General features: G+C 46.4%; 1 protein-coding gene across 1 annotated transcript in view; it reads left to right on the top strand.

The window, feature by feature from the left end:
- LOC141153264 (uncharacterized) overlaps positions 1-22,548 on the top strand; it is a 69,392-nt gene extending 46,844 nt beyond the window's left edge. The window contains exons 2-5 of the mRNA XM_073637969.1: positions 14,497-14,755; positions 16,858-16,891; positions 18,979-19,099; positions 20,576-22,548. Coding sequence (XP_073494070.1) covers positions 14,497-14,755; positions 16,858-16,891; positions 18,979-19,099; positions 20,576-20,871 — 710 coding nt within the window. The 3' untranslated portion in view covers positions 20,872-22,548. The remainder of the gene's footprint in view (positions 1-14,496; positions 14,756-16,857; positions 16,892-18,978; positions 19,100-20,575) is intronic.
- The last annotated feature ends 4,222 nt before the right edge of the window (positions 22,549-26,770 follow it).

Raw genomic sequence — 26,770 nt, 5'->3', positions numbered from 1 at the left:
ATTTTCTATACTCATTAGTGTTGAGCGAGCACTAAAATGCTCGGGTGCTCGAAGCTCGGGCCGAGCTCGCCGTGATACTCGGGTGCTCGACCTGAGCAACGAGTCCAATGTTAGTTTATGGGAGACCCGAGCATTTTTGCGGCGGCACCCCCGGCAGTCTTTTAAAAGCCTAACAAGTGCCCAAAACGATAGTGACAGTGCTCAAATGACATGGGGACAGCATGGGGATCGCCCCAGGAAACATTTCTGACCCCCAGGTCACTGCTGTCAACAACGTGGTCAGAGCTATTAAGCCACTTTTAAGGGCTCACAATAAAATGTTCAAAAACGAAACTGAAACTGCTTTCCTGTGAAATATGTTAAGGAAGTTCCTTTCCAGGGTAAAGACTTGTGTATAAGGTAAAATAAATAACCCCCCCCCCAAAAAAATACTCCTCCACACCTTGTGCTATGTTCACAAGTAGCATTTTTTATGTGTTTTTGCACTTTTGTTTTGCTTTCAACCGTGACAAATGCATTAACCGGGAAATGTCATTTTAACATTTTACAAACTTATCTGGCCATGTGCTGTGTGACACATGCATACAGTGCTGAAAAGACATGGGAACAGCATGGGGAAGACCCCTGGAAGCATCTCTGACACCCAGGTCACTGCCTAAAAGTGTGCCCATCAGAAGTCATCCATGTCACATCAGAAGATGCAGACTTGCAACTATCCCCGTGCAAGTCCTTGTCCCAGGGCAGTGTTCAATTGTACCTCCCCCATTCCTTGCAATGCAAGCGCAAATATGCAGCCAACCACCCACCCACCCCCAGGTTGCAATACCATACTGCTTGCTTGCACTTGAAATTGGGCCTTTTAGGCATGTGGAGGCAGAATTTGGCCACCACGTCATGGCTGCATTGGCGGACTGGTATCCATACTCAGTCCCCAGCAGCCCAACGGCCGGGTGTCCACACTCAGTCCCCAGCCGCCAGGGGGCGGCCGGGTGTCCATACTCGGTTCCCAGCCGCCCCGCGGCCGGGTGTCCACAAACGGTCCCCAGCCACCTGGGGTCCGCCGGGTGTCCATAAACGGTCCCCAGCCACCCCTATTTCTCCTGTCAACTTCCCCCCACACACTATTCTTAGCCCAGCCTGCTTTAGGGGAGCATTGGACGAGCCCACCAGAGAACCAGACTCCTCCGGTGGGCCCTGGCTTCTCCATCAGGGGAGTTGAGAGTGCCAAGGTGAGGAGCATGATGATGATGATATAAGTTAGCATCTGCTTTGTTTTCTTGGAATGCAAGCGTAAGTGTGCAGCCTGCCATCCACCCACCCCCAGGCTGCAATACCATACTGCTAGCTTGCACTTGAAATGGGGCCTTTTAGTTTGGAGGAGGCTGAAGCTGGCCACTACCTCATGGCTGGTTCGGCAGCGAGGTATCCATACTCAGTCCCCAGCCGCCCGGTGGCCGGGTGTCCACGCTCGGTCCCCAGCTGCCAGGGGGCGGCCGTGTGTCCATACTCGGTCCCCAGCCGTCCCGCGGCCGGGTGTCCACACACGGTCCCCAGCCGCCTGGGGGCGGCCGGGTGTCCATAAACGGTCCCCAGCTGCCCCTATTTCTCCTGTCACCTTCCCACACACTTTTCTTAGCCTGGCCTGCTTTAGGGCAGCCTTGGACGAGCCCACCAGAGAACCAGACTCCTCCGGTGAGCCCTGGCTTCTCCATCAGGGGAGTTGAGAGTGCCAAGGTGAGGAGCATGATGATGATGATAGAAGTTAGCATCTGCTTTGTTTTCTTGGAATGCAAGCGTAAGTGTGCAGCCTGCCACCCACCCATCCACAGGCTGCAATACCATACTGCTAGCTTGAACTTGAAATTGGGCCTTTTAGGCACGTGGAGGAGGAATCTGGCCACCACGTCATGGCTGCGTTGGCGGCCTGGTATCCATACTCAGTCCCCAGCCGCGCGGCGGCCGGGTGTCCACGCTCGGTCTCCAGCCACCAGGGGGCGGCTGTGTGTCCATACTTGGTCCCCAGCCGTCCCGCGGCCGGGTGTCCACACTCGGTCCCCAGCCGCCAGGGTGTGGCCGGGTGTCCATACTTGGTCCCCAGCCGCCCCGCGGCCGGGTATCCACACACGGTCCCCAGCCACCTGGGGGCAGCTGGGTGTCCATAAACGGTCCCCAGCCGCCCCGATTTCTCCTGTCAACTTCCCCCCACACACTTTTCTTAGCCCGGCCTGCTTTAGGGCAGCATTGGACGAGCCCACCAGAGAACCAAACTCCTCCGGTGGGCCCTGGCTTCTCCATCAGGGGAGTTGAGAGTGCCAAGGTGAGGAGCATGATGATGACGATAGAAGTTAGCATCTGCTTTGTTTTCTTGGAATGCAAGCGCAAGTGTGTAGCCTGCCACCCACCCTCCCCCAGGCTGCAATATCATACTGCTAGCTTACACTTGAAATGGGGCCTATTAGTTTGGAGGAGGCCGAAGCTGGCCACTACCTCATGGCTGCTTCGGCAGCGAGGTATCCATACTTAGTCCCCAGCCGCCCTTATTTGTCCCGGTGTGCCTTATACATAAGATTAAGCGCACATACCAAAACATTACCTGTGCCCTCCCCAGTGCATTTAGTGAGAAGGACAGCCTATTCCGCTGTAGTGTGTGCATGCCAAACCCCTGTTCATGGTACATGCGAAGATGCCTCCCACCCTGCACCTGTTGTTGCAGACTTGCAACTATCCCCCTTCAAGTCCTTGTCCCAGGGCAGTGTTCAATTGTACCTCTCCCATTCCTTGCAATGCAAGTGCAAGTATGCAGCCTGCCACCCACCCACCCCCAGGCTGAAATACCATGCTGCTTGCTTGCACTTTAAATTGGGCCTTTTAGGCATGTGGAGGCGGAATCTGGCCACCACGTCATGGCTGCCTTGGCGGCCTGGTATCCATACTCAGTCCCCAGCTGCCCGGTGGCCAGGTGTCCACACACGATCCCCAGTCGCCTGGGGGCAGCCAGGTGTCCATAAATGATCCCCAGCCGCCCCTATTTCTCCTGTCAACTTCCGCACACATTTTTCTTAGGCCGGCCTGCTTTAGGGCAGCATTGGATGAGCCCATCAAAGAACCAGACTCCTCCGGTGGGCCCTGGCTTCTCCATCAGGGGAGTTGAGAGTGCCAAGTTGAGGAGCATGATGATGATAATAGAAGTTAGCATCTGCTTTGTTTTCTTGGAATGCAAGCGCATGTATGTAGTATCGGCTAGGCCTGAGGTGGTCAGCGTTTTGGCGCATATCCTACCTCCTCCGAGGATTGCTGGATGTTTTCCTGCTGCTATCCCAGTTCTATGACTCCCGTTAAAACAAAGCTTCAGGTGATAAATGATGGATGAGGTGGTGGCAAAGGAGAAAGAGCAGGAGGAACAAGGACCATTCACATCAATATCAGGCCAGTCAACCACATATGTCTTGTAGGATATGTTTCTGTAACAAAAGGAGCGGTTCGGCTACACAGTTATGTTACGGGTCCAGGGGGTGGAACCTCTGTGCTACGGTGCAAGGATGGACCCAGAGGGGCGTAACTAAGTATCAACCCGGACCGACCCTGGTCGTACGGCGGCTAATGACTCCGTGACCAGGGAGGGACCGAGCCGAGGGACCAGGTGCTACTCTGGGGACGACCTTGTAAGGGAGCAGGTGACTCCCATGGTACAGATGGCAGGGACTGACCGGTATAGCAGGTAGGCACAGCAGGCAGGCTGACGAGCGTTAGCCTCCAGGTAGGCTATCAGGTCGACACGGCAAATGATGGCAGTAGTCTCTAGGTGGTCACGGCAAGTGACGGCAGGAGTCTCTAGGTGGGCTGCAGGTGGTCACGGCAAGTGACGGCAGGAGTCTCTAGGTGGTCACGGCAAGTGACGGCAGGTAACAGGCAGGTCACAGGCAAGTGCTCCCAGGTGAACGGGCTGGCAGGCACGGCAGGTAACAGGCAGGCAACAGTCAAGTGCTCCCAGGTGAGCGGGCTGGCAGGCACGGTAGGTAACAGGTTGGCAACAGGCAAGTGCTCCCAGGTGAGCGGACTGGCAGGCACCGCAGGTAACAGCAGGTAACAGGCAGGTATGAGGTAGGTAACAGACTGGCGGGCAAGACTGGAAGTCAGGCTAGCAGCGGGACCTGAGGGCTGAAGCAGAGGTCAGAAACACTGTGCAACAACATTTGCTCGGGTACCTCTATTTTGGAGGAGGTGCCTTATATATGGGAGGACCCTCGGCTATTGGCCGGGGACTCCATAGGACGGCGCGCGCGGCCCCTTTAAGAGGGAGGGAGCGCGCGGGCCCTAAGCATGGTGCCCGGGTAGCTGCGCGCACCGGCAGCAGGAAAAGGAGCGCTGGTGAACGCAGAGCGGGGAGCGCGGGGAGCGAGGAGGTGAGTGGGACGGCGTCTCTGCCTGGCAGGGGGCAGAGACGCCGATGCTACAAGTTATAGGGCAAACAGTGAGTGCAATGCCTACCAAAAATTTCGAGGCACTCCAATGCCCCTTGGAAATGACATGGAGGTCAGAGGGCATTAACTAAACCGTTTTTTCCATTTATAGCAACTGGGTCTCCTGTAAACTGTTGGCCTAAGCAGTGAATGGAAGGCTTTCCAAAAATTATAAGGAACTGCACTGCCCTTTGAAAAAGACGTGGATTACAGCATACTAAAGACCTTCTACCCATTATTGGGGAGTGGGTCTCCCTTAGTTTTCGCCTTTGCATTGAAAAGCAAAAGCTGACTAAAATTAGGAGGAAATGCAATGCCTGTTGGAAGAGTCGTGGAGGTTAGAGGTAATTAAAAACAACATTTCAATGCCCCTTGGAAGAGTTGTGGAGTTCAGAGTGGCTTAAGAAGACGCTTTTAATGCCCCTTTGAAGAGACGTGGAGGTCACAGTAGCTTAACAAGACGGTTTTAATGCCCCTCGGAAGAGACGTGGAGGTCCCAGTAGCATAACAAGATGGTTTTAATGCCCCTCGGAAAAGTGGTGGAGGTCGCAGTAGCTTAACAATACGGTTTTAATGCCCCTCGGAAAAGTGGTGGAGGTCGCAGTAGCTTAACAAGATGGTTTGAATGCCCCTTGGAAAAGTGGTGGAGGTCGCAGTAGCTTAACAAGATGGTTTGAATGCCCCTTGGAAAAGTGGTGGAGGTTGCAGTAGCTTAACAAGACGGTTTGAATGCCCCTTGGAAGAGACGTGGAGGTCCCAGTAGCTTAACAAGATGGTTTGAATGCCCCTTGGAAGAGACGTGGAGGTCGCAGTAGCTTAACAAGATGGTTTTAATGCCCTTGGAAAAGTGGTGGAGGTTGCAGTAGCTTAACAAGACGGTTTGAATGCCCCTCGGAAGAGACGTGGAGGTCCCAGTAGCTTAACAAGACGGTTTTAATGCCCCTCGAAAGAGATGTGGAGGTCACAGTAGCTTAACAAGATGGTTTTAATGCCCCTTACAAGAGCCATACAGTACAGCATGTTACAAACATTATTCCCATTCTTGGGGAGTGGGTCTCCCATAGTCTTTGCTTATGCCTTCCAAGCAAAAGCTGCCAAAAATTAGGACGGAGGAACTTGCAATGCCCCTTACAAGAGCCATGCAGAACAGCATATTACAAACATTATTCCCATTATTGGGAAGTGGGTCTCCCATAGCCTTTGCTTATGCCTTCCAAGCAAAAGCTGCCAAAAATTAGGACGGAGGAACTTGCAATGCCCCTTACAAGAGCCATGCAGTACAGCATATTACAAACATTATTCCCATTATTGGGGAGTGGGTCTCCCATAGTCTTTGCTTATGCCTTCCAAGCAAAAGCTGCCAAAAATTAGGAGGAAATGCAAGGCCCGTTCAAAGAGTCGTGGAGGTTAGAGTTAATTAAAAACAACAGTTCAATGCCCCTTGGAAGAGCTGTGAAGTTTAGAGTGGTTTAACAATACGCTTTTAATGCCCCTCAGAAAAGACATGGAGGTCCCAGAAAAGTGGTGGAGGTCGCAGTAGCTTAACAAGACGATTTGAATGCTCCTTGGAAAAGTGGTGGAGCTCGCAGTAGCTTAACAAGATGGTTTTAATGCACCTCGGAAAAGTGGTGGAGGTCGCAGTAGCTTAACAAGACGGTTTTAATGCCCCTCGGAAAAGTGGTGGAGGTCGCAGTAGCTTAACAAGACGGTTTGATTGCCCCTTGGGAAAGTGGTGGAGGTCGCAGTAGCTTAACAAGATGGTTTTAATGCCCCTTACAAGAGCCATACAGTACAGCATCATAAAAATATTATTCCCATTTTTTGGGGGGGGTCTCCCACAGTCTTTGCTTATGCCCTCCAAGCAAAAGGTGACAAAAATAAGGACGGAGGAACTTTCAATAATGACAAAATGGACCACGGTCACCCTAATGGTATAGTGGTGGTGGAGGCTGAGGATAAGGAGAAGAACATAAAACAGACGAAATGAGGAAGCGTATACCCATGTGTGGGTGTGAAGCGGTGCATGTGAATACACCTCCTGAAATAACAGAGTGGATTTGACTTTATGTTACTCTGCTGTCATTTGGTGGTGATGAGAAGTCTGGCCCAATCCAGCCCTTGTTCATTTTGATAAGGGTCAGCTTGTCAGCATTGTCAGTTGACAGGCGAGTGCGCTTATCAGTTATAATTCCCCCAGCGGCACTAAAAACACGCTCCGATAACACGCTAGCGGCAGGGCAGGCCAGGACCTCCAAGGCGTACAGAGCGAGTTCATTCCAAGTGTCCAGCTTGGATACCCAATAATTAAAAGGCACAGAGGAATCACAGAGGACGCTGGTACGGTCGGCAAGGTACTCTCTCACCATATTTTGAAACTTTTCACTCCTTGTGAGAGTACCCCGCGCCTCAGGGTCTGTCCGAAGGGAGGGTCTGAGAAAACTGTCCCAGAACGTTGATAGTGTTCACCTGCCTCTGCTGGATTGGAGTTGCATCTCTCTCGCATGTACGCCTTGGTTGGGCAACAAACTGTGACCTCTGCCGGTAGGGTGTTCAGATGGGAACTTTTTTTATCAGTTCTGCAGCAAGGGCCTTCTTGTACTGCCCCATTTTTGTAGACCTCTCCACCTCAGGAATAAGAGAGTGAAAGTTCTCCTTGTAGCGGGGGTCTAAAAGTGTCACCAACCAGTAATGACTGTCACCCAACATTTTGACAATGCGAGGGTCACAGTTAAGGCAGCGTAACATAAAGTCAGCCATGCGTGCCAGACTGGTAACGGGCAAGACTTCCGTGTCCACACCAAGATGACGACTGACTATGCTCTCCTCCTCCTCCTCCTCCCCCCTGTCCTCAGGCCACCCACGCTGAACCGACGGTATGACAGTTGTACAGGTACTACCGTCTACAGCGCATGATACAAGCTCCTGTTCTTCCTCCTCCTCCTCCTCCTCCTCCTCCTCTCCCTCATTGTCCCCCAATGCACGTTGGGATGAGATGAGGCTGGGCTGTGTGTAATCGACCTCTACAGCTTCTTGATCCATCTCATCATATTCTGGCTGCAATGCCTCCTCTTTAATTCTCTGCAGAGAGCGTTGCAAAAGACAGACAAGTGGAATGCTGACGCTAATGATGGCGTCATCGCCACTCACCATCTTGGTGGACTCCTCAAAGTTTGTCAAGTTGGTACATATGTCAGACATCCAGGTCCACTCCTGAGGTCTTATGTGTGGAGTCTGACCTGAATATCGACGGCCTTGTTGCAGCTGGTACTCCACAACTGCTCTCTTCTGCTCACAAATTCTTTTTAACATGTGGAGGGTAGAGTTCCAACTAGTGTTGAGCATTCCGATACTGAAATATTGGGTATCGGCCGATATTCGCGGTATCGGAATCCCGATACTTAATTCTGATACTTTTACAATATCGAATACCGGAATCGGAAGTTCCCATAATGCCTGCGCTCTGCAGTGTCTCTGAAGGATGACAAGCTGGATGGCAGCGCTCAGCTGAGATCCAGCCTGTCATCAGAATGCCATCCCAGCGTGGGAGAATTCTCCTGATTGTTTAAAAGCCGGCGCGCGGTAAAAAGCCGCCGGCTTTTAAACAATCACACAGCCCCATACTGCTTCCCCGCAGCCTCCCACCCCGATCCTCCGCTCCCCTCGCCACCTCCCATCCCGATTGTAAGTTAGGACCGGGCGGGGAGCGCAGCACCAAGGAGCGGGGAGCGAAGAACCCGGGCGGGGAAGCCGGCAGTGAAAAGACTTCACCGCCGGCTTTCCCGTTCTGTGCTGCGCTTTCCCGCCGGTTATTTCAAATGAACAGCTGAGGTATCAGGTGATGCTGATCAGCTGTTCATTTGAAGTCGCCGCGGTGCCCTCAGAGGGTTCATGTGAGTTCATGCTTGACTGCATTGCATGAACTCTCATGAACTTTCCCACGGCCGCACAGGTCAGCCTCACCTCCCAGACCGGTCATGATTGGTGTGTGTGGGTGTGTGTGCGGTGTCTGTGCGGTGTCTGCGGGTGTGTGCGGTGTCTGTGCGATGTCTGCGGGTGTGTGCGGTGTCTGCGGGTGTGTGCGGTGTCTGTGCGATGTCTGGGGGTGTGTGCGTGCAGGCAGACATAGGCCGATGTGACACTACTACTCCCATCGGCCTATGTCTGTCCCCCGTCCACTCATGCCAGCAGGATCAGCTCGATGGGAGCAGTAGTTCCCATCAGCCTGATCCTGCTATTTAAATTGCCCTACTGTGTCCCCAATAAATTTTAAATACATGTCATTGGTGGCCAGTGGTTACCTACAATAAATTAGTTTATACATTACCTGTCCCCGCCGATCGCCACCTAAAATAAAGTAAAAAATAAAAAACTACACCTATACTCACCTAGACACCTAATTCCCCGAAGCCATCGATCTCCTGTAATAAAATATAAAATAATAAACCACAACCTTATCCTTACCCCTCCGTAGTAGTCCACGAGTGTCCCACGATGATCTCCAGTTTAGAGCAGAAACATAGAATGTGACCGCTCTGAACCGCTGCCGCCGCTAGAATGACGGGGCCGTAAAGCAGCCCCGTCATTGCATAAGCGTGTTCGCCGGAGTTCAGGCAGCGCTGCTCCGGTCAGCTCCTTTACGGCCCTGCTGTATCGTGAGAAATTCCCACGGTACAGCAGTGCCGTAAAGGAGGTCTCCGGAGCTGCGCTGCCTGAATGCACTCCGGTGACCTCAGTCAGTGGCTCATGCTGCCGGGAGCGGACGTGTTCCCGGCAGTGTGAGCTTACAGCAGCCATGCACAGCTGTCACCATCTCCAGATGTGACAGCTGTGCATGGGAGATTAGCGCAGGAACGTGGACAGGTAACTATTTTTTTTTAGTAAACTAAGAATTAAATAAAATGGTGTGTTTTATTTCAAATAAATTATTTTTTTCTGGGTGTAGTGTGTGTTTTCTTTTTAACACTTTGTAGGTTAGCAATGGGGGTGTCTTATAGACGCCCATCATTACTAACCTGGGCTTCATGGCAGCTGGCGCTGACATGAACCCCAGCCCCATTACCCCCTGCCACCGCACCAGGGCAGCGTGGAAGAGCGAGGCTAAGTGCCAGAATTGGCGCATCCTATGGATGCGCCATTTCTGGGGCGGCTGACGGCTGGTGTTTCTAGCCTGGGAGGGGGCCAATATTCATGGCACCCTTCCTGGGCTATTAATATCAGCCCCCAGCTGTCTGCCTAGCCTTTGCTAGCTATTAAAATAGGGGGGACCCCACATCATTTTTTTGGGGGGGTCCCCCATTTTAATAGCTAGTAAAGGCTAGGTATTCAGCTGGGGGCTGATATTAGTAGTCTGGGAAGCTCCGTGGGTATTACCCCCTTCCCAGGCTTCAAACATCTACCCCAGCCGTCGGCTTAACCTCCGCTAGAGACTAAAATTATGGGGCATCCCACGCCAATTTTTTTTTAAAATAAATTCTTTATTTTAACACTAAATGACATTTGAGAAGTTAATAAAGATGCAGTCCCTAAATTATTATTTATTTTTTAATTAATTTTTCCCAAAAATTTTGACGTGGGCTTTGCCATATTTTTGCATGCCAGCCAGGTACAGCATCCAGCTTCTATGAACGCGCCATTTTCCGGGGTGGCTGCGGACTGCAATTTGCAGCGGGGGGGGCCCCAGAAATGTGCCTGATCATGCTGGTGGTGGTCAGGCTGGTAGTTTTGTCACCCCTGCTGATGCTGGCATGGCAAGTGGTACAAATGGCCTTTTTGGGGTTATCAGCAGAGTCTTTAAAAAAATTCCAGACTCTGGAAGACCTACAGGTTGTACTGGCAACGTCCCTCATGTTGGTGTTACGGGGAACTGTTGCCTGCCTTGTGTGTGCGGCCACCACACTGCTTCTTCCTGCCTGTTGGGGTACTCTGCCTCCCTCACCCTGTGTGCTGCTGGCCTCCCTCTGCATGTCCTCCTGCCACGTTGGGTCAGTTACTAGATCATCAACCACCTCCTCCTCTTCCACTTGCGCACCACGATCCTCCTCCTCACTTCCTGGCAATTGTGTATCGTTCGTCCACCTCTTGTGACAAATTGCCAGCGTCGACTTCCTGTGGCCGTGGCTGTTTAAATATTTGGGCATCGCTACATGGGATCTCCTCTTCCACCACTTCAAGCGTATCAGGCGAGGGGCACAAATCTGGAAATGGACCAGTGAACAGCTCTTCAGAGTGTCCAAGTGTGGGATCAGTTGCTGTCTGACGACACTCGGCATGGTGGGAGGAAGGAGCATCAGTGTGAGAAGGAGTATGCGGTCGATACTCACGGCTACTAAGATTTGACCGTGTGGAAGACAGACCGGAGGTGGTGGTGCCCAGGTAACTGGAAGTATTATCAGCTATCCAATTAATAACCTGTTCACATTGATCAGTTCGCAATACTGGTGTTGTTCTGTGCTTCCCTAGTAATTCGGTCAAGAAGTGGGAGCGAGAAGATGTGGCTGTTGGTTGTGGCACATTTTCACCTTGGCCACGGCCCCCTCCTCTGCACGCACCATCACCAGAACGTACAGTTCCACGACCCTTGCCACGCGCCCATTGTAAAGGAAGTAAAATAGCTTACACTCGCACTATCAATGGAAAATGGGTAATAAAAAGTAGATTAGAACGTGGAAGAGGAAAACCACAGTTCTATTTCTCTGGCCTACACCCGACTCTTTTAAACAATCTGAACAATCAGGGAGAAACTATTACTGTTTTTCTTTATGGAAAAAATATCAAAAGCTGGATAATAGAGATTTTTTACCGTGGAACAGCAAAACCACAGTTATAATTTACTGGTGTATACCAGACTTTTTTAAATATATACATTTGCTGCTGAACAGTGAGTGAAAAACTCAAACTATTTTTTTTTAGATACAAATGGCCCAAAAGTGGATAATACAGAGGTTTGAACCGTGGAACTGCAAAACCACACTTCTTTTTCTCTAGCCTACACCAGACTATTTTCAACAGATATATTTGTGTCTGAAAAAATCAGGTAGACACTTAGTTTTTTTTTTTACGGCAAAAAATGACAAAAGCAGGATAATAGAGATTTTTTACCGTGGAACAGCAAAACCACAGTTATAATTTACTGGTGTATGCCAGACTTTTTAAAATATATATATTAGCGGCTGAAAAGTAAGCGACACACTCAAACTGTTTTTTTTTAGATACAAATGGCCCAAAAGTGGATAATACAGAGGTTTGAACCGTGGAACTGCAAAACCACACTTCTGTCTCTCTGGCCTACACCAGACTATTTTCAACAGATATATTTGTGTCTGAAAAATCAAGGAGACTCTATTAGTTTTTTTTTTACGGCAAAAAATGGCAAAAGCAGGATAATAGAGATTTTTTACCGTGGAACAGCAAAACCACAGCTATAATTTACTGGTGTATACCATACTTTTTTTAAATATATATATTTGCGGCTGAACAGTGAGCGACACACTCAAACTGTTTTTTTTAGATACAAATGGCCCAAAAGTGGATAATACAGAGGTTTGAACCGTGGAACTGCAAAACCACACGTCTGTCTCTCTGGCCTACACCAGACTATTTTCAACAGATATATTTGTGTCTGAAAAATCAGGGAGACACTATTAGTTTATTTTTTACGGTAAAAAATGGCAAAAGCAGGATAATAGAGATTTTTTACTGTGGAACAGCAAAACCACAGTTATAATTTACTGATGTATACCAGACTTTTTTAAATATATATATTTGCAGCTGAACAGTGAGCGACACACTCAAACTGTTTTTTTTTTTAGATACAAATGGCCCAAAAGCAGGATAATACAGAAGTCTGAGTTTTTTTTTTTTTTTTGGGGGGGGGGGAGGGACACTAAAAGGTTAATAAGATGGGTATTTGTACAGTGTGAAGGAGGAATAAAAAAAATAGGATTTAGATGAAAAAAAAAGGATATTTCCTGGCCCTCGAGACCTGGAGCTAAGTCCAGCAATTTCAGCAACAGGAGCACACAGGACTGTAATGCAGCGTTTGCTGGTATAACCACTGCATCTCCTATACAGCCTGCCTGCCTGATATCTGGGATGGATATTAGTCCTGAGAAGGGCTGTTTGTTTGATCTGGCAGCCTTTACAGACCCTACACTAACTATTTCGCAGTATATATCTCCCCCTAAATCTGCAGCGCTGTCCCTACACTGTCAGATCCCAGCCGTCTGTGTCCAAGATGGCGGCGCCCGGTTTTAAATACTCGAGGTGACGCTGTGCGGCCAGCCAATCAATGTAATGCCCACAACCAACATGGCTGCGGCATTACAGTGACTGGCTGGCAATCCCTGCATGTTCATTGGCTCTGTAAAGAGCGCCAAACATGCAGGGCGGAGACCCGAGCTCCCGCCCGAGTAACCCGGAAATGCTCGGTGCTCGCCGAACATCCCGAGTAGCGTGATGCTCGGACGAGTACCGAGCAGTGTCGAGCATGTTCGCTCAACACTAATACTCATGCATCGGAGGTGTAGGAACAAGTCATAGTGCTTAAACCATTTGAAAAGTATAGTGGCCAATTGACTTTAGATTTAGTGAGTAACTTAGGAGAGCGGCTAAGGCAATCATTCAAGTGTAGCCGTGTAGACCCCATTCAATGACCACAGTTGATGATTGCCTTTTAGACATATATTGGGTCCTTTTTGGATCCATTGGCCCAGGTCCCCGGCTGCAGTACCACCTTTACAGCCCTGATTCAATATTACTATTTACAATAGGATTACACATTAAATGGAAACTTTAAGGCTGATTTCACACATTAGTTTTTCTGTTTCATACATGAAAAAATGGTCCATGTTTCTTTCAACGTGCTGGATCCATTTTTGGTCCATGTGTCCGTTTTTGTAATCGTTGCTGCATCTGTTTTTCTTGCATGAAGGAAAAAATTACTTAAAGGGAATCTGTCAACAGGTTTTTGCTACCTCACCTGAGAACCACTTAACGTAGAGAAAGAGACCCTGGTTCCAGCGATGTGTCACTTAGTTTATTGGGTGCAGCAGTTGTGATACAATCAGGGTTTTTGGATGAAGCATGTATTGGAGCTCAGATAGCTTCCCCCGCACACATCAAAGCTGCCTGCGTACTTTGTCTATCGACAGAAGCTGCTAATCAGTGCTTGGTGGGACTAGGGTGCATATGTCATAATCTCCTGTTGATAAAACACTCATTGTATTGAAACAACAACACAAAGGCTAATAAGTGACACATCCCTAAAATCAGTGCCTCAGCCCTTTCTTCATGCTGCCCTCAGATTACATAGCAAAAACCAGCTTACAGGTTCCCTTTGACTTCTCCTACCCATTAAACATTAATATAAGTACGGCACACAGATGACATGCATGTGATATCAGTTTTTTTCACAAGCCATTTTCTTGCATTCACAAGTTTGATATGCAGCATGTATAAAAGTAGGACATGACTCCTTTTTTTTTTAAGCCAAAACTTGGTTCGGCAATCATCATGTGATTGGACTGTGTTAAAAAAAATAAAATATAGCAAATGAGACAAAAAAGCTGATGTATGACTGAGTCATTAGGGCATGTTCATGCTAGCTTTTCCTTACTTAGATTTTTCAGACTGAAACATCAACTCTAAAAAACACTTTAATAAAAAATTGATTCAGCAGTCAAACTCTGAGCATTTTTTTCAAGCAAAAATGCCTCAAGAACTGACATGTTGCTAATTTTCAAGTAATATAAAAAGACCCTAAAAAGAACACCATGTACTTTATTTACAGAGTTTCCTCCATTGAAATTGTTAAGAAAATTTTTCAAAAAAGTATTTAAAGCGTTTTTTTCATTTGGATTTTGTGCAAAGTTTGCTCCAAATACCACATAAAACAATTCAATTATAAAAAAAAACTCCAAAAAACTTTTATCCAGAATCTATTTTCTCCAAACTGGGCTCGGTTACATCATTTGGCATTTTACTGAATAATTCTATGTAAGACTTTTTCACAAAATATTTAGTGTCTTCTCATTTTTAGGTGGGTTTCTTTTCAAGCAGTGGAAGGAACGATACTTGCAGCTCACCCAGGAAGGTAGCCTTCTTCTATCTAAAGATACAGACTCTTCAGCAGATCTAGAAATTCCACTTCTTACTCGTTGTCAAGCAATACTGGACGGTACTGAGATTGGAGACCTACCCAAACTGCCCATTGGCATACAGAGAAACAACTGTCTAGGTCTCTCCTTGATTGACGGGAGAACACTTCTGCTTCTGGCCCCAGATTCCCAGGAGTGCAGGTATCTACATGTGCTCATCCCACCATCTCATAGTTCTTCAATCATCGGACATTTACAAACTGAATAGGCATAAGAACCAGGTAAACTATTTGCCAAGGACCACTGGGCTTGGAAATTTGGTTAAATATGCTTTATTGATCTGAGGATGGGGTGAACAATTGACTCCCCCGTGGCTTTCTCACACCTGATGCCAGACCTGAATGTCCTGCCTAGTAGCAGTTTACTCTATTCATCTTGTATTTATCTTGGATTTAAAGAACATGTGCACTTAAAGGAGTTGTCTAGCCTTAGGCTACTAGTCTGCAGTCACTCTAAGCGCACTGCGCACTGTTAGGATTCTCTGGTGTTGGATTGGGTGGGTGCATGACCACAAGTATGCGATTTGAGTTCTTCTGGCCACATTCCAACTAGCCGTGTCTGGGCTTCCTCAATGCAGTTACATTGAGCAAGGCCATGCACGTCTAGTCAGCATGTGACCATATGTATGCAAATCACATACTGTCGTTTACATGACCACCGCTCCTAGCGCCGGCATCGGAGAACCCTCACAGCATGCAGTGCACATAATGTGAGGATTCACAAGTCTGTAGCCACATCGAATGATTGCAGACTTGTAATTTAAGGCAGGACAGCCTCTTTAAAGGGGTTGTCAACATATAGGGAAAAAAAATTGTTACCTAAATAATTTAGGGCAAAAAATAATTTTTGCAATTGGTTTTCATTAAAAGTTTGCACCATTCCCTTTCTCTAGCCTCTGCATTAGGGCTCCGTCAGACGACTGTATCAACCAGACCGAGACTGGAAAGCAGTGCACAGACTGGACAGCGGCTCTCCCCACCTGAGCGTGACAGCTTCATGTATTTCTATGCAGCTGCTATGCTTGGGTTGGGGGTGCCGCCGGCTAGTCCATGCACTGTGTTCTGATATAGGTCCGATTTATACCGCCGTCTGATTGCGTCTTTACATTGTCTATTTCTACCTGCAGAATAAGTGAACTTAGAAAGTGTCAGTGAGCTCATTCATATTGGAAAGTTTGTAACTCTTTTATCTGTCTTTTTTCTGAGCACCTCTCAGCTTATTTATGGCCATAGATCACATCAAAGTTATATGTGCAGTGAAACAAAGAGTCTGTAAAAGCCGAACTGTGCAATTTTTTTTAATGAAATTGTCAAAATCATTTTTTGCTCCAAATACATGCATAGAAATAAATTTAAAAAGCCTCTGTCCTCAAAGTGATCAACCCTTTAATACAGGATTATCTAAAGGGGTGCAAAGGTAGCACCCAGGCCTTGCTGCTAAAGGGGAACATAGTATTACAAATGGCACATGTTAAGTTCGGGGGCTCCTCTTACAAAATTTTGAAATGATGCCCAGTTAAACATCTTTGATTTAGACTAGAAAGGTTTCAGTTTGATCACAATTGCCAACTTTTAAGGTAACACTGGTCGGGCAGTGACTGCAAAATTTGTTTTCACAGTAGCTACACTGTTTTTTTCCCCGGCATACCCCCTCCACATCTCTTCCATACCTCCACCTTGTCCAGGAGATTTTCCAACTCTTGTTTCTCGCGAGCCTCCTGGACTTTTTTCTAGAAGAGTTGGCAACTATGACTCAAGTTTGATTATAAATGATATTCTAGCTACTGAATATATTTTATTTGGCTTGTAACCATCTGTGATCTATTTACTTTTTGTACACGCCTAGAGCAGAATGTGATAATGTATTGAATCTGAAAATCCAACAAGATTATGGACATCATCATTCGAGAAGGGTCCGCTCCTTGAGTCCATGCATGTACCATAACTACAGAGGCTATAGGGCCTAGATACTAAAAAAACACTCAGGTTTTTTGTAGTTAAGCCAAATAGTGTCTTTCTACATTCTGATATGTCTATATGGGGTCTCCTTTGGGTAGAATATCTATTATACAAATCATTGCTGCCCAAATGAAATATAAAAATAGAGGTGGAACATCCTTGACTACTGTGGGGTCTTAATAATTCCTGTATCGTCCCCTCCATCATTTATGCATTTTTGTGATTTTTTTTTTTAGTATGTGATTATGAGTAACTTTTCCTTCTTTCATGATCTTTTTTTTGTAGCAAATGGATAAATATTCTACGAAAAGTGAAAGAGGTGAGTAAAACTCAGGAAAGGCATTATGAATAGGAATGAGCGGACCTGTGGAAGTTTGGGTTCTGATACCCAACTCAAACTTTATTCCAAAATTCAGTTTGGGTACCAGAACTGTACCCGAACTTGAACCAAAACTCGAACCCCATTGAAAACAATGGGGACCCAAACTTTTGAGCTGGAAAATTCTCTCTCTCTCGCTTTCTCCTCCCAGACTTCCCCGGAACTCCGAACATTACAACGGACTTCCGGGAGAAGTCCATGTTTGGCGTTTACCACCGGACACTAACTGTCTGATACGAACCCCAAACTTTTAAGTTTGGGTTTGCTCATCTCTGAATGTGAATGCAAATGATAGCTGTTTGGTCTTGTTGCTCTCCACTGAGTGACACGTATGATCACTATTAATATTATCCCATAACACTAACATTTCTTAAATTCAAACAGAAGGACATGTGGACTAAAAAACCAAAACTTCTCCCATTATCCCATTTCTTTGTACATAAGAATACAACCTCTTCAGAGCCTCAATGTCAAGGTTTGCTAGATCTACTAGATTCTTAGGGTCATTCTCTTGCTATTTATTACCATCTTTTCAGTTAGCCATTAAAAGAGATCAACCACTGAGAACTTTCAAATTTTAATATTTTTCTATCTACTGTATTTTCATTTTTAAAATCTGAGAATAAGTTCCAAATTGGACTCTGCTCACACGAGGCCAGAGGTGCCATTTATTTTCCCAGCAAAATTAAAGACATCTCACTTGTGTAAAGAATCTGAAATTACTTTTTGGCTTCTGTTACAAACAGAAGTAAAATGCTGATATGATTACAACCTAAGGCCGGGTTCACAACAAATCTGTTTTGACGTTCATGACTCAATTTGGGGCTTCTTTCTGAATCCCTGAAAATTGGGATTCAGAAATGCCCCCAAAAAAACCATTGACGTCCATGAGGCAAAAAGAGTCTAAAATATGAAACTTTGGACTCCATTTGACCCTCTTTCCAATGGCGTTTGTCACTTTAAACTGACACAATAGCATGGTCGGTCAAATCGAGTCCAAGGTTTCATATTTTTGACTCTTTTTGCCTCACTGAAAGAAGTGGCTTTCTCGGGGGTGTTTTTTCAGACGAGGCCCAAGATGGAGTCATTATCAGGGACACAGATGTCATCTGAATTCTAAGAGAACGTGAACATTTAAGATTTTTTTTTCAGTGGCTTGAGCGCTTTACTTAAAGAAGCACATCCATCAAAATGTTTATCCCCTTAATATATTGCAGTCATCATATTATATGGCACTGTGTACTTGCAATTGCTCATTTTGCCCTTCTACCCAGTTAATTCTATTTTCCAACAGACAAGCTAAATCCTTCTAAGGTCTTCACAAAAACATGAAGTCTCTTTTCCCTGCATGAGTCATTAATCACTGCAAAGTCCCTGGCAGGGGGAGGAGGGGGCAGCTGGGTCAGGAGTTGAAAAGGGGAATGATTTTTGCAGGGAAGAGATCTAAGGGGTAACGTTTCTCCTTGCAGAGAGTGACATACCAGCTCTGGCATGTCAAGATAAGGAGGCTTATTCGCTGTGCAATACTCCTCTGGGAAATTTAATATGCAAATTGACTCTTCAGAGAAAAAGAGGACTTGAACTCTATAGCGCCACCTATTGGAAGCAGCAATCCTACAAGTCACAATTGACCCTTTAATGAGACTTGCAATATGACTTTGGATAAAAGCCAAATCAGAATCTCAATTTGCAGACACAGTGTTTCGGGCTGCTCGCCCTCGTCAGTGCAAAGTATGAGAACTGATTTGCTTCCAATAGGTGGCGCTATAGAGTTCAAGTCCTCTTTTTCTCTGAAGAGGCAATTTGCAGGTAAGAGAGACTTCCTGTTTCTACATGGAGCAGGGAAAAGAGAAGAATTAGGGCAGAAAGGCAAAATGAGCAATTGTAAGTCCACAGTGCTGTATAATATGATGATTGCTTTGTATTAAGAGGATAAAATCTTTGATGGGAGTGTTTTTCTAAAACTTACTGACTTCCAAAACTCTAGTAGTCCACATATAACACATATTTCTCTCCACATCTTTTAGAGTTTGTCACAGCCTCCACTCTCCCCAAACAATTGTAGACTTCACAATGCGTCCCCTATCCGGAGATGCTGCTGGAGCGAGGTTTCCAATCAGCCCAAGGACAAGGTTCAAGGAAAAGAAGGTTTGCGATGTTCATTTTATCTATTAATGACAGTGGGAAAGATCTCTTCTCTTTATGGAAATCAAAAAGAGAGGGATCACATTTAGGCAGCGGTAAATTAGTTTTTTTCAAAACTAACCCTCTTAGGACCCACAAGGAGTTCATGCTTTAATCATAATTTTTGCACCATCTGACATCTAAAGCTAGATTACATATTTAAAGGTGATGTCCAGGACTGGAAAAAACATGGCGCTATCTTCAAACAAGCTTTATACCTGTCCACAGGTTATGTGTTTTATGACACATCCAATTGCCACATTCTTTAGAAGAAAACAGAAGGAGATTTTTCATCTCTCCGGACATATCTGTAAATAACTGTATTACCCATAATATAACAATTACGGCTTTTAATTATCTTTTCTTATTCTATGTTGTGCTGTTCCTCTGTTATTCCTCCTAAATATTTCCAAATAATTTGACATCTGGGTTTTACCATTTGAGGGCGTGTCCATGCAAAATCTGACACGTCCAATCAATGCTGACGCTGTCGGGTTATGCGTGGACACTCCCTCTTAACATGGAAAATAGGCACACCCAATTGTAAATGTATCCCTATATGACGAAGAGGTATAATAGAGGCACAGAAAAATGAAAATTTATAAGAAAAGATGCCACAGAATTGTTATTTTATGAAGAATACAAGTATTTATTAAAGCAAAAAAATTCAGGAAAACTAACAAATCCTTTTTTAAAATGATGTAGAATAGAGATGAGCAAATGTATTCAATGCCAACTTTTAGGAATTTGATGACCCACTGAATTAAAATAATTTGTGATTGGCTGCCGCTATTTTATGAATTGCAGAAGACAGTATCATTCAGAGAAGAATCACAAGACCTCTGGTCGGGCTTCCGTAATATGCATTTGCAGCTATAACATCGCATTCGGTAGTATGTTCAATGAGGAGGGACTATCAGAAGCTGTATAAAAGCAGAAGCCATTTATTGGTGATTCTGGATAGTGAGAAGACGTCACAGCTCACAGCTTAGTCTAGAGATACAGAGAATAATCAATAAAACACTAAAGAAACAGCACAGATTTGGTGTGATAGGATAGCACATCAGTGAAGAAGATTAGTGTGTAATGAAAAGAGAACAATGTTATACACATTTTCAGGCAAGTAGAGACTATTTATTATAACTGCTCAAATTTCCCAGGAAAATTAGGCGAATCTGGTGAATAAAATTTTCTAAGACTTGCTTATCTCGTGTTTGAATTGATGGTAGAGTCATCCAAAATTTGGGCTTGTTAAATCTTTTTAATTTTCCCAGCATTTTCTATTATCAAATACTATGCTGCCCTTTCCTGCTATGTTCCTCCTCGGCTAATGCATTAATTGTGCATGGGTAGCCTTTATCATCATTTCGTTACACATTCGTCATAGCAAAATATTTTTCAATACTTTAAATGGTGTTTCTCTATTTTTATTCTTCTCAGGTAGACCAGCTCATCGTAAGGAAAAGTGTCTTCCACACTGTCTCCGTCATGGTTCCCAGCTGCACTGGGGGGTGAAGACGGCATGTGTGCTAATGGGAGGAGCTGCTGCAGGTCCAACCCTGGGGTACATGGTGACCTCAAGTCATGGTGCTCGTTCTATTGACACTGCTCCACCAGATTTCCGAGAGCTGGGCTACCACCCATCGACAGATGTAGAGGGCTGCCAGTATGATGTAGATTTTGAAGGCATAGACCAGGATTTCAATGGTTTTGATTTTGGTGGATTTGCCTTTTAAACATCTTTTATTGTATACCTGTTACTCAAAAGTGAGACTGTTGTAACCTGTCCTTACCTCGAAAAACCTTAGTCAATGACCAAGCACTGCCAAGGAACGCCTGTAATACCATAACACTGTCCATGGAAATTCTCCATCCTATAGATACCATTGTCCTATATGTTTGTGACTTTGCACTTGTGTTTGAGGGTTTAGTGACACATACAGACCATTGTGTCAAAAAATAAATTTGTGAAGTCATTTTATCATTAAAAATTTGGCAAATCAATTTCCACGTATATTATCCTCTAACTCCCTGAACACAGAAGATAATTGTCAAGCTTTTTTGCTAAAGGAATTTTTCCACTAAATACATTTTAAAGGGATAGTCTGGTAGGATAAATGATCACTTGTCAAAAGGATAGGTGATTACTTCTAGATCGATGGGGTCTGACATCCACTAAACGCCATAATGGGGCACTATAGTGACTGCCGCTCCAATCATTTTGTATGAGACTACAGGCGGAGTGATATACTTGACTTTGTCCAGCAGGTAATGAATGAAGAGTCAGTCACTCCATTCTAATGTGTATAAAAGTGCCCAGTTATAGCCATTGGTGAGGGTCCCAGCAGTTGGACCCACATCAATCCAGAAGTTATCTATCCTTTGCATAGGTTATAACTTATTTGGGCTCTACAGGATATGTGGCAATTGTACAGGGTGATTCATGCACTACTTTATCCAGAAAAATTGCTATATTTTCTAAAATAGATGATCTATGGTACTGAAATTTGGACTCTACATACCTTGGTTCATGAGAAACTGATGCTTTAAAGCAGGTGTTGAAAATGTCCACTGTTCGCATCCAAGCACACCTGCACGCGCTGTTCCATATTGTTGAATGTATTCCACAGGACGTCTGGGTTCATAGCCTGAATGTGTGTTCTCTCAGAGTGCCCGCAATGTTCGTGGCTTGTCACTGTACACCCAACTCTTCAAATAGCCCCAAAGGAAAAAATATGGCAGTGATAAATCAGGTGATCTTGATGGCCACAGTCCCGTGGAGATTACTGTCTCATCAAAGAAAGCTTCAATACACGGTTTGGAAGGTGGATTTCGACCTCTAAACTTCTTTAGAAACTAACTTTGGCACCTCTTTAAGGACTCAGTTTTCCAATAAGTTTTCACAATGAAAACACACTCCTCAAAACGGTATCTGTACATTGTTAACAAATGAAGAAGGAATTCAGCAGAAGTGACATGTAATCACCACACATAAGCTGCCGATGAGCAAAAGGTGTGAAGCAAGTCTATCTTGTAGTGGAGATGACCGGTGGGGTGACAAGTCAGCGAGACCACTCAGCACGAGGATGTTTATCATCACTGTTGCTGAGGTTCATTGCACTCTCGCTTGTCATGAACCCAAGTATGTACAATCAAAATTTCAGTATGGTTGACCTTCTCTTTTAGAGGTTATAGCAATTTTTCTGGGTAAAGTAGCGAGTGAATCATGTATAAGTACTAGGTGTCCAACTGTTACGACCCCCACCGATCCCAAAGCTCCAGTTATGCGTGGGATCACCATTCCATTTTATTCCATAGGAATATTGAAGGACCCCAAAGTCATCATATACGTATCCTAGTGATTATCATCTATGCATGTAAAGTGTGTTTAATAAACTCAATTTTATATAAAACCTTCCATAGTGTTGTATGGTGGTCTTCTAAAAACAGCACCAAACTATGTTGAATAAATAAGACTGTAAAGAGCAAATAAAAAAACTTCTCTCTCTATTTCTCCAAGTATTTAGAAGAGAGAAATATATTCCAGGCAAAACAAATTTTGGGGGAAAATTTGGGAAATGCAGGGAATTCAAATTTTAGATCCTCAGCTAATTTATTTATTTTACTTATATAAATATAGCGCCATTAATTCCACAGCACCTTACAGACATCATCATCACTGCCCCCATTGGTGCACACAATCTAAATTCCCTATGAGTATGTCTTTGGAGTGTGGGAGGAAACCGGAGAACCTGGAGGAAACCCACGCAAACAAGGGGAGAACATACACAGAGAACATACATGCAGATGTTGTCCTTGGTGGAATATAAACTTATAACCCTGCCAGGCTATAGTGCAAACCACTGAGCCACCGTGCTGCCCATGCTGGATGGCTGTGATTTTTTGATAAGATGTCCAGAAAAAAAAATCAAGTTGTCAACTTTAATTACTACTTTAGTATTATCAGACACAACCAGGAAATTTAAAGAAGTTGTGAGGTGCAACAAGTGCCAATGCCAGCTGCCTGTGATCCTGATTGGTTTGGGCGCCATACACATGTAAGGTGGGGTCATTCCTGATGGGGCTGGCCCTGGACTTAAGCATCCCTAAATTATCAACATCAATGGTGGTAAGTTCTACATGACAACTATTTTTTCCCAAAAGTTGCTGAGCTAAATATCTCTTGAGGATTAGCTTCCTTACAACACAAATTGTGCCATACAGAATGAGATCGAGTACAGGAGATCAAACCCAAGAGGGTTATAAGGCTCATTCACATGTGCTTACTTATGCACTGGCTTTACTCTGTTCTTGCAGTCTATAACTATTGAGAATGCAATCGAGCATTCCTGGGAGGAAGAGATGTAGAGCCTAAAATGCTCCTTGATTTCTTATTACTACTATTTATTATTATTTTACCAGGATATTAATACATTGATCTACTTAAAGAGATTGTCCCCAACCTTGACTCAGTTACTAATTTTGCCATAAATGCTTAAAGATCATGCCCCTAAAAAACACTATATACCTATTCTACCACGTTTCATGTTGTTGTATGCCTTTCTGCTTCTCTTTCTGTGTCCGTGCACCAGCTGGGGTGTAATAGAAATCACTTCCTCTTCAAAATCCTCTGCTTCTGTGGCACCCTGATGTTCACAGGTACCACAGGACCCAAAAGGGTGCATGGATGGACTTCTCCACAAGAGGCCCTCGTTACAAACAAACACCTCCATCCTTCCACCTCATACCACCAGAGGGAGCCCCTTAGGGATATATATATGGAGGGTGGAGCCAGGCAGGGAGAGAGTTTAGTCAGAGAAGTGTGCTGCCACTGAGAGCAGTGAAGACGCAGCACGTCTTCAGCTGTATTGAGGGTCCCTAGTGTGGCCGGAGGCAAGGAGGAGAGGAGAGAGGAGTTGAGGGGGCAGAGGAGCATCATAGGCTCACCCCAAGACACGAACCGGACACCGGGTCCGCGCCTACAGGGTCCTTTATACCCAGTAGGGATCACCGGCATACCAGGAGGACTACAAGTCCCTGGTCGACCTAAAGCTAAACCCTTGACAGGACTAGGAACCGCGAAGGCCCCGGCGCCCAGGGATAGTGGTTGCCAGCGGAAGGTCCTACTACCAAGCGACAGGTGAAGGAACAGCACGACACAGAAGCTAGGCCCAGTTGCAGGCTCGCCAGAAGCTTAGAGAGAGGGAGACACGGACCAGGAGGCCTTATACCCGCTCACTGGGGTGAAGTCCTGAAGTGCACCCTTCCTACCGAGTACCCTGGACTGTACCTGACATCCGCACCAGTAAAGGTACTAAAGTGAATCTCCTGTCTCTGTCAGTTACTCCTGCTGCACCATCTCCGCTGCACTGCAAGCCCCAGCATCACCACCACTTGCACCTACACTGCCTCGGTGGCCTGCTCCGCCTGTGGGGAGCAGAAACATCCCAGCTGCCATCCCATCACCCCCCGGAGGTCTGCAGCAGCGCCGGTAACCATTACCGGAAACCACAGGTGGCGTCACGAGACAAACTGTATACTAAAACCCCTTTTTAAAGAGAGACCCCAGAGTACGGGCCCGGGAGCCGACTGCCATGACCTCCTAAACAATGTAAAAGGCCCGGGTACCGAGTCCCCTATATTCCCCCTGGGTGACACAGCTCTCTTTCCTGGCATCACGAACAGGATTTCGTGCCCGTTGCCACCGGGTACTGTGTGCCGTAGTTGAACTGTGTTTGTACTGTGGTGAATATCGCCACCATTACCGCGTCGCCGCGTGGAAAGAAAAGGGGCGTAACCGCGGGAATCAGAGAGGTGTGACCATAGGAAGCGTGCGAAGCTCAAGCCCCGCCTCGCGCTCTGAAGCAGCACCAGGAAGTGTCAGGTCCTGGAAGGAGACCGTCATCTGCGGAGCTGCGGCCTACCCGATAAAAGTAAAGGAGGTAGACTACGGTTCACTAGGGGGGCACAACCATGGCCGACGACCAGCAAAATGCCGGAGCACCAGTTAACGCTCCTGATGCTTAACTCGCGCCCGGCGCTGCTCAGGCCGGAGCGGCTGCCCCATCAGCAGGGGTCAGGACTCCGTTAATACCCATGGCCCTGCCGTATATCCCTGGAGCAAAATGGCTTCCCCAGTATGACAGCAAACCAGACACCCTGTCTGGATTCAAAAGGAAAATATGCGCTGTACTGGATATGTACTTAATGACTGGTAAGCAGAGAGCCGCTGTTGTGCTGGGACAATTGACTGGTGCCGCAGAGCGGGAAGTTGAAACCTGGCCAGCCACAGACCAGGAATCAGTATCCATTATCTTTAAGAGACTGCAAACTGTGTTTGAAAACCGCACAGAGAAAGATCTCCAGAAGAGGTTGTACCCAGAAACCTGAGGACAGTATCCGGGACTATGCCTGGCGCTTACAGGAAGCTCTGTGGGCCCTGAAACAGGTTAGTCCAGCCAGCATACATGGTGAGGACAAAATGCTGACAGAACAGTTCATCCGGGGGTTGAGGTCTCAGGAGTAGAGCAGAACCGTACGGTGGTGGGCCTTAGATAATCCAAATGCCACCTTTGACGCCCTGAAGGACATGGCTATTAAGGGTCTGCAGCCGCTGGAACCATCACATACTGCTATCCAGCGTTACCAGGGTGGGGCCACCCCAGTGCCCGCAGCACCCACTGCTCCTTCATTAACGGCTGAAACAAAGATGCAAACAATGCCCCCTAGCGAGCTGGACAGCCTGCGCTCTGAAGTGCGTCAGCTAAGTAAAACCCTGGCCACTGTCCTGAGCGCCCTGCAGCTACAGGCGGAGCCCGAGCTGGAAGGAAGGATCCTACTCGCCGACAGACCTGAGGATGTCCCCTGGATGAGGAGAAGAAGAAGGACAATGCCACCCCGTAGGAGGACAATGCCACCCCGTGGGAGGACCAACGACCAACGTCGCCCTCCGGGAGAATTCATCTGCTACCGTTGCCACAAGGCAGGCCACACCGTCCTTTAAACGGGCAAACCCTGGGGCTGAGGGCCGACACCCAGGAGTAGACCAACCAGGCCCATCAAGCTGGTACCACCGGTTTGTAGGAGGAAGGCCTTTCCTGTCCATCGTGCTGGATGGAATAGCAACACCTGCACTACTGGACACCGGGTCACAGGTAACCATCATACCTGACATCCTCTACAAAAGGTACTGGTCCCTAGATGAACTCCATCCGCCAGCCCCAAGTCTCTCTGTGTATGCATCCAATGGCCTTCCTCTTAACCTAGTAGGGGTTAAGGATGTGACAGTGAAGGTGGGGAGAGCGGAACTAAAGGACCAAGGGCTGATTGTAGTGGAGTCTAACCCTGGTGATACAGACTTGTATATGATACTTGGTACAAATGTAGTTGGTAACTGTTTGGGAGAAGTGTTGTTCTTACTCCAACAGATTGCTGACACTGCCAGACCGGGGCAGAGGAAGGTGCTCCAGAAGGATATTCGAGCCCCCCTGTACCAGCAGCAGTTAAAACTTACAGGTGGTGAGATTGGTAATGTACGGGTGACAGACCCGATACCCACTGTGATTCCCCCGATTAATGAAATGCTGATTTGGTGTAGGACAGCAATAGGTCTCAAGGGACAGAACTACCAGGCAG

Source organism: Phyllobates terribilis, unplaced genomic scaffold (genome assembly GCF_046119375.1).
Source record: "Phyllobates terribilis strain yellow unplaced genomic scaffold, ASM4611937v1 Scaffold_7__3_contigs__length_470593459, whole genome shotgun sequence".
NCBI classification, from domain to species: Eukaryota; Metazoa; Chordata; class Amphibia; order Anura; family Dendrobatidae; genus Phyllobates; species Phyllobates terribilis.
This window is presented reverse-complemented; position numbering and strand designations above follow the sequence as displayed.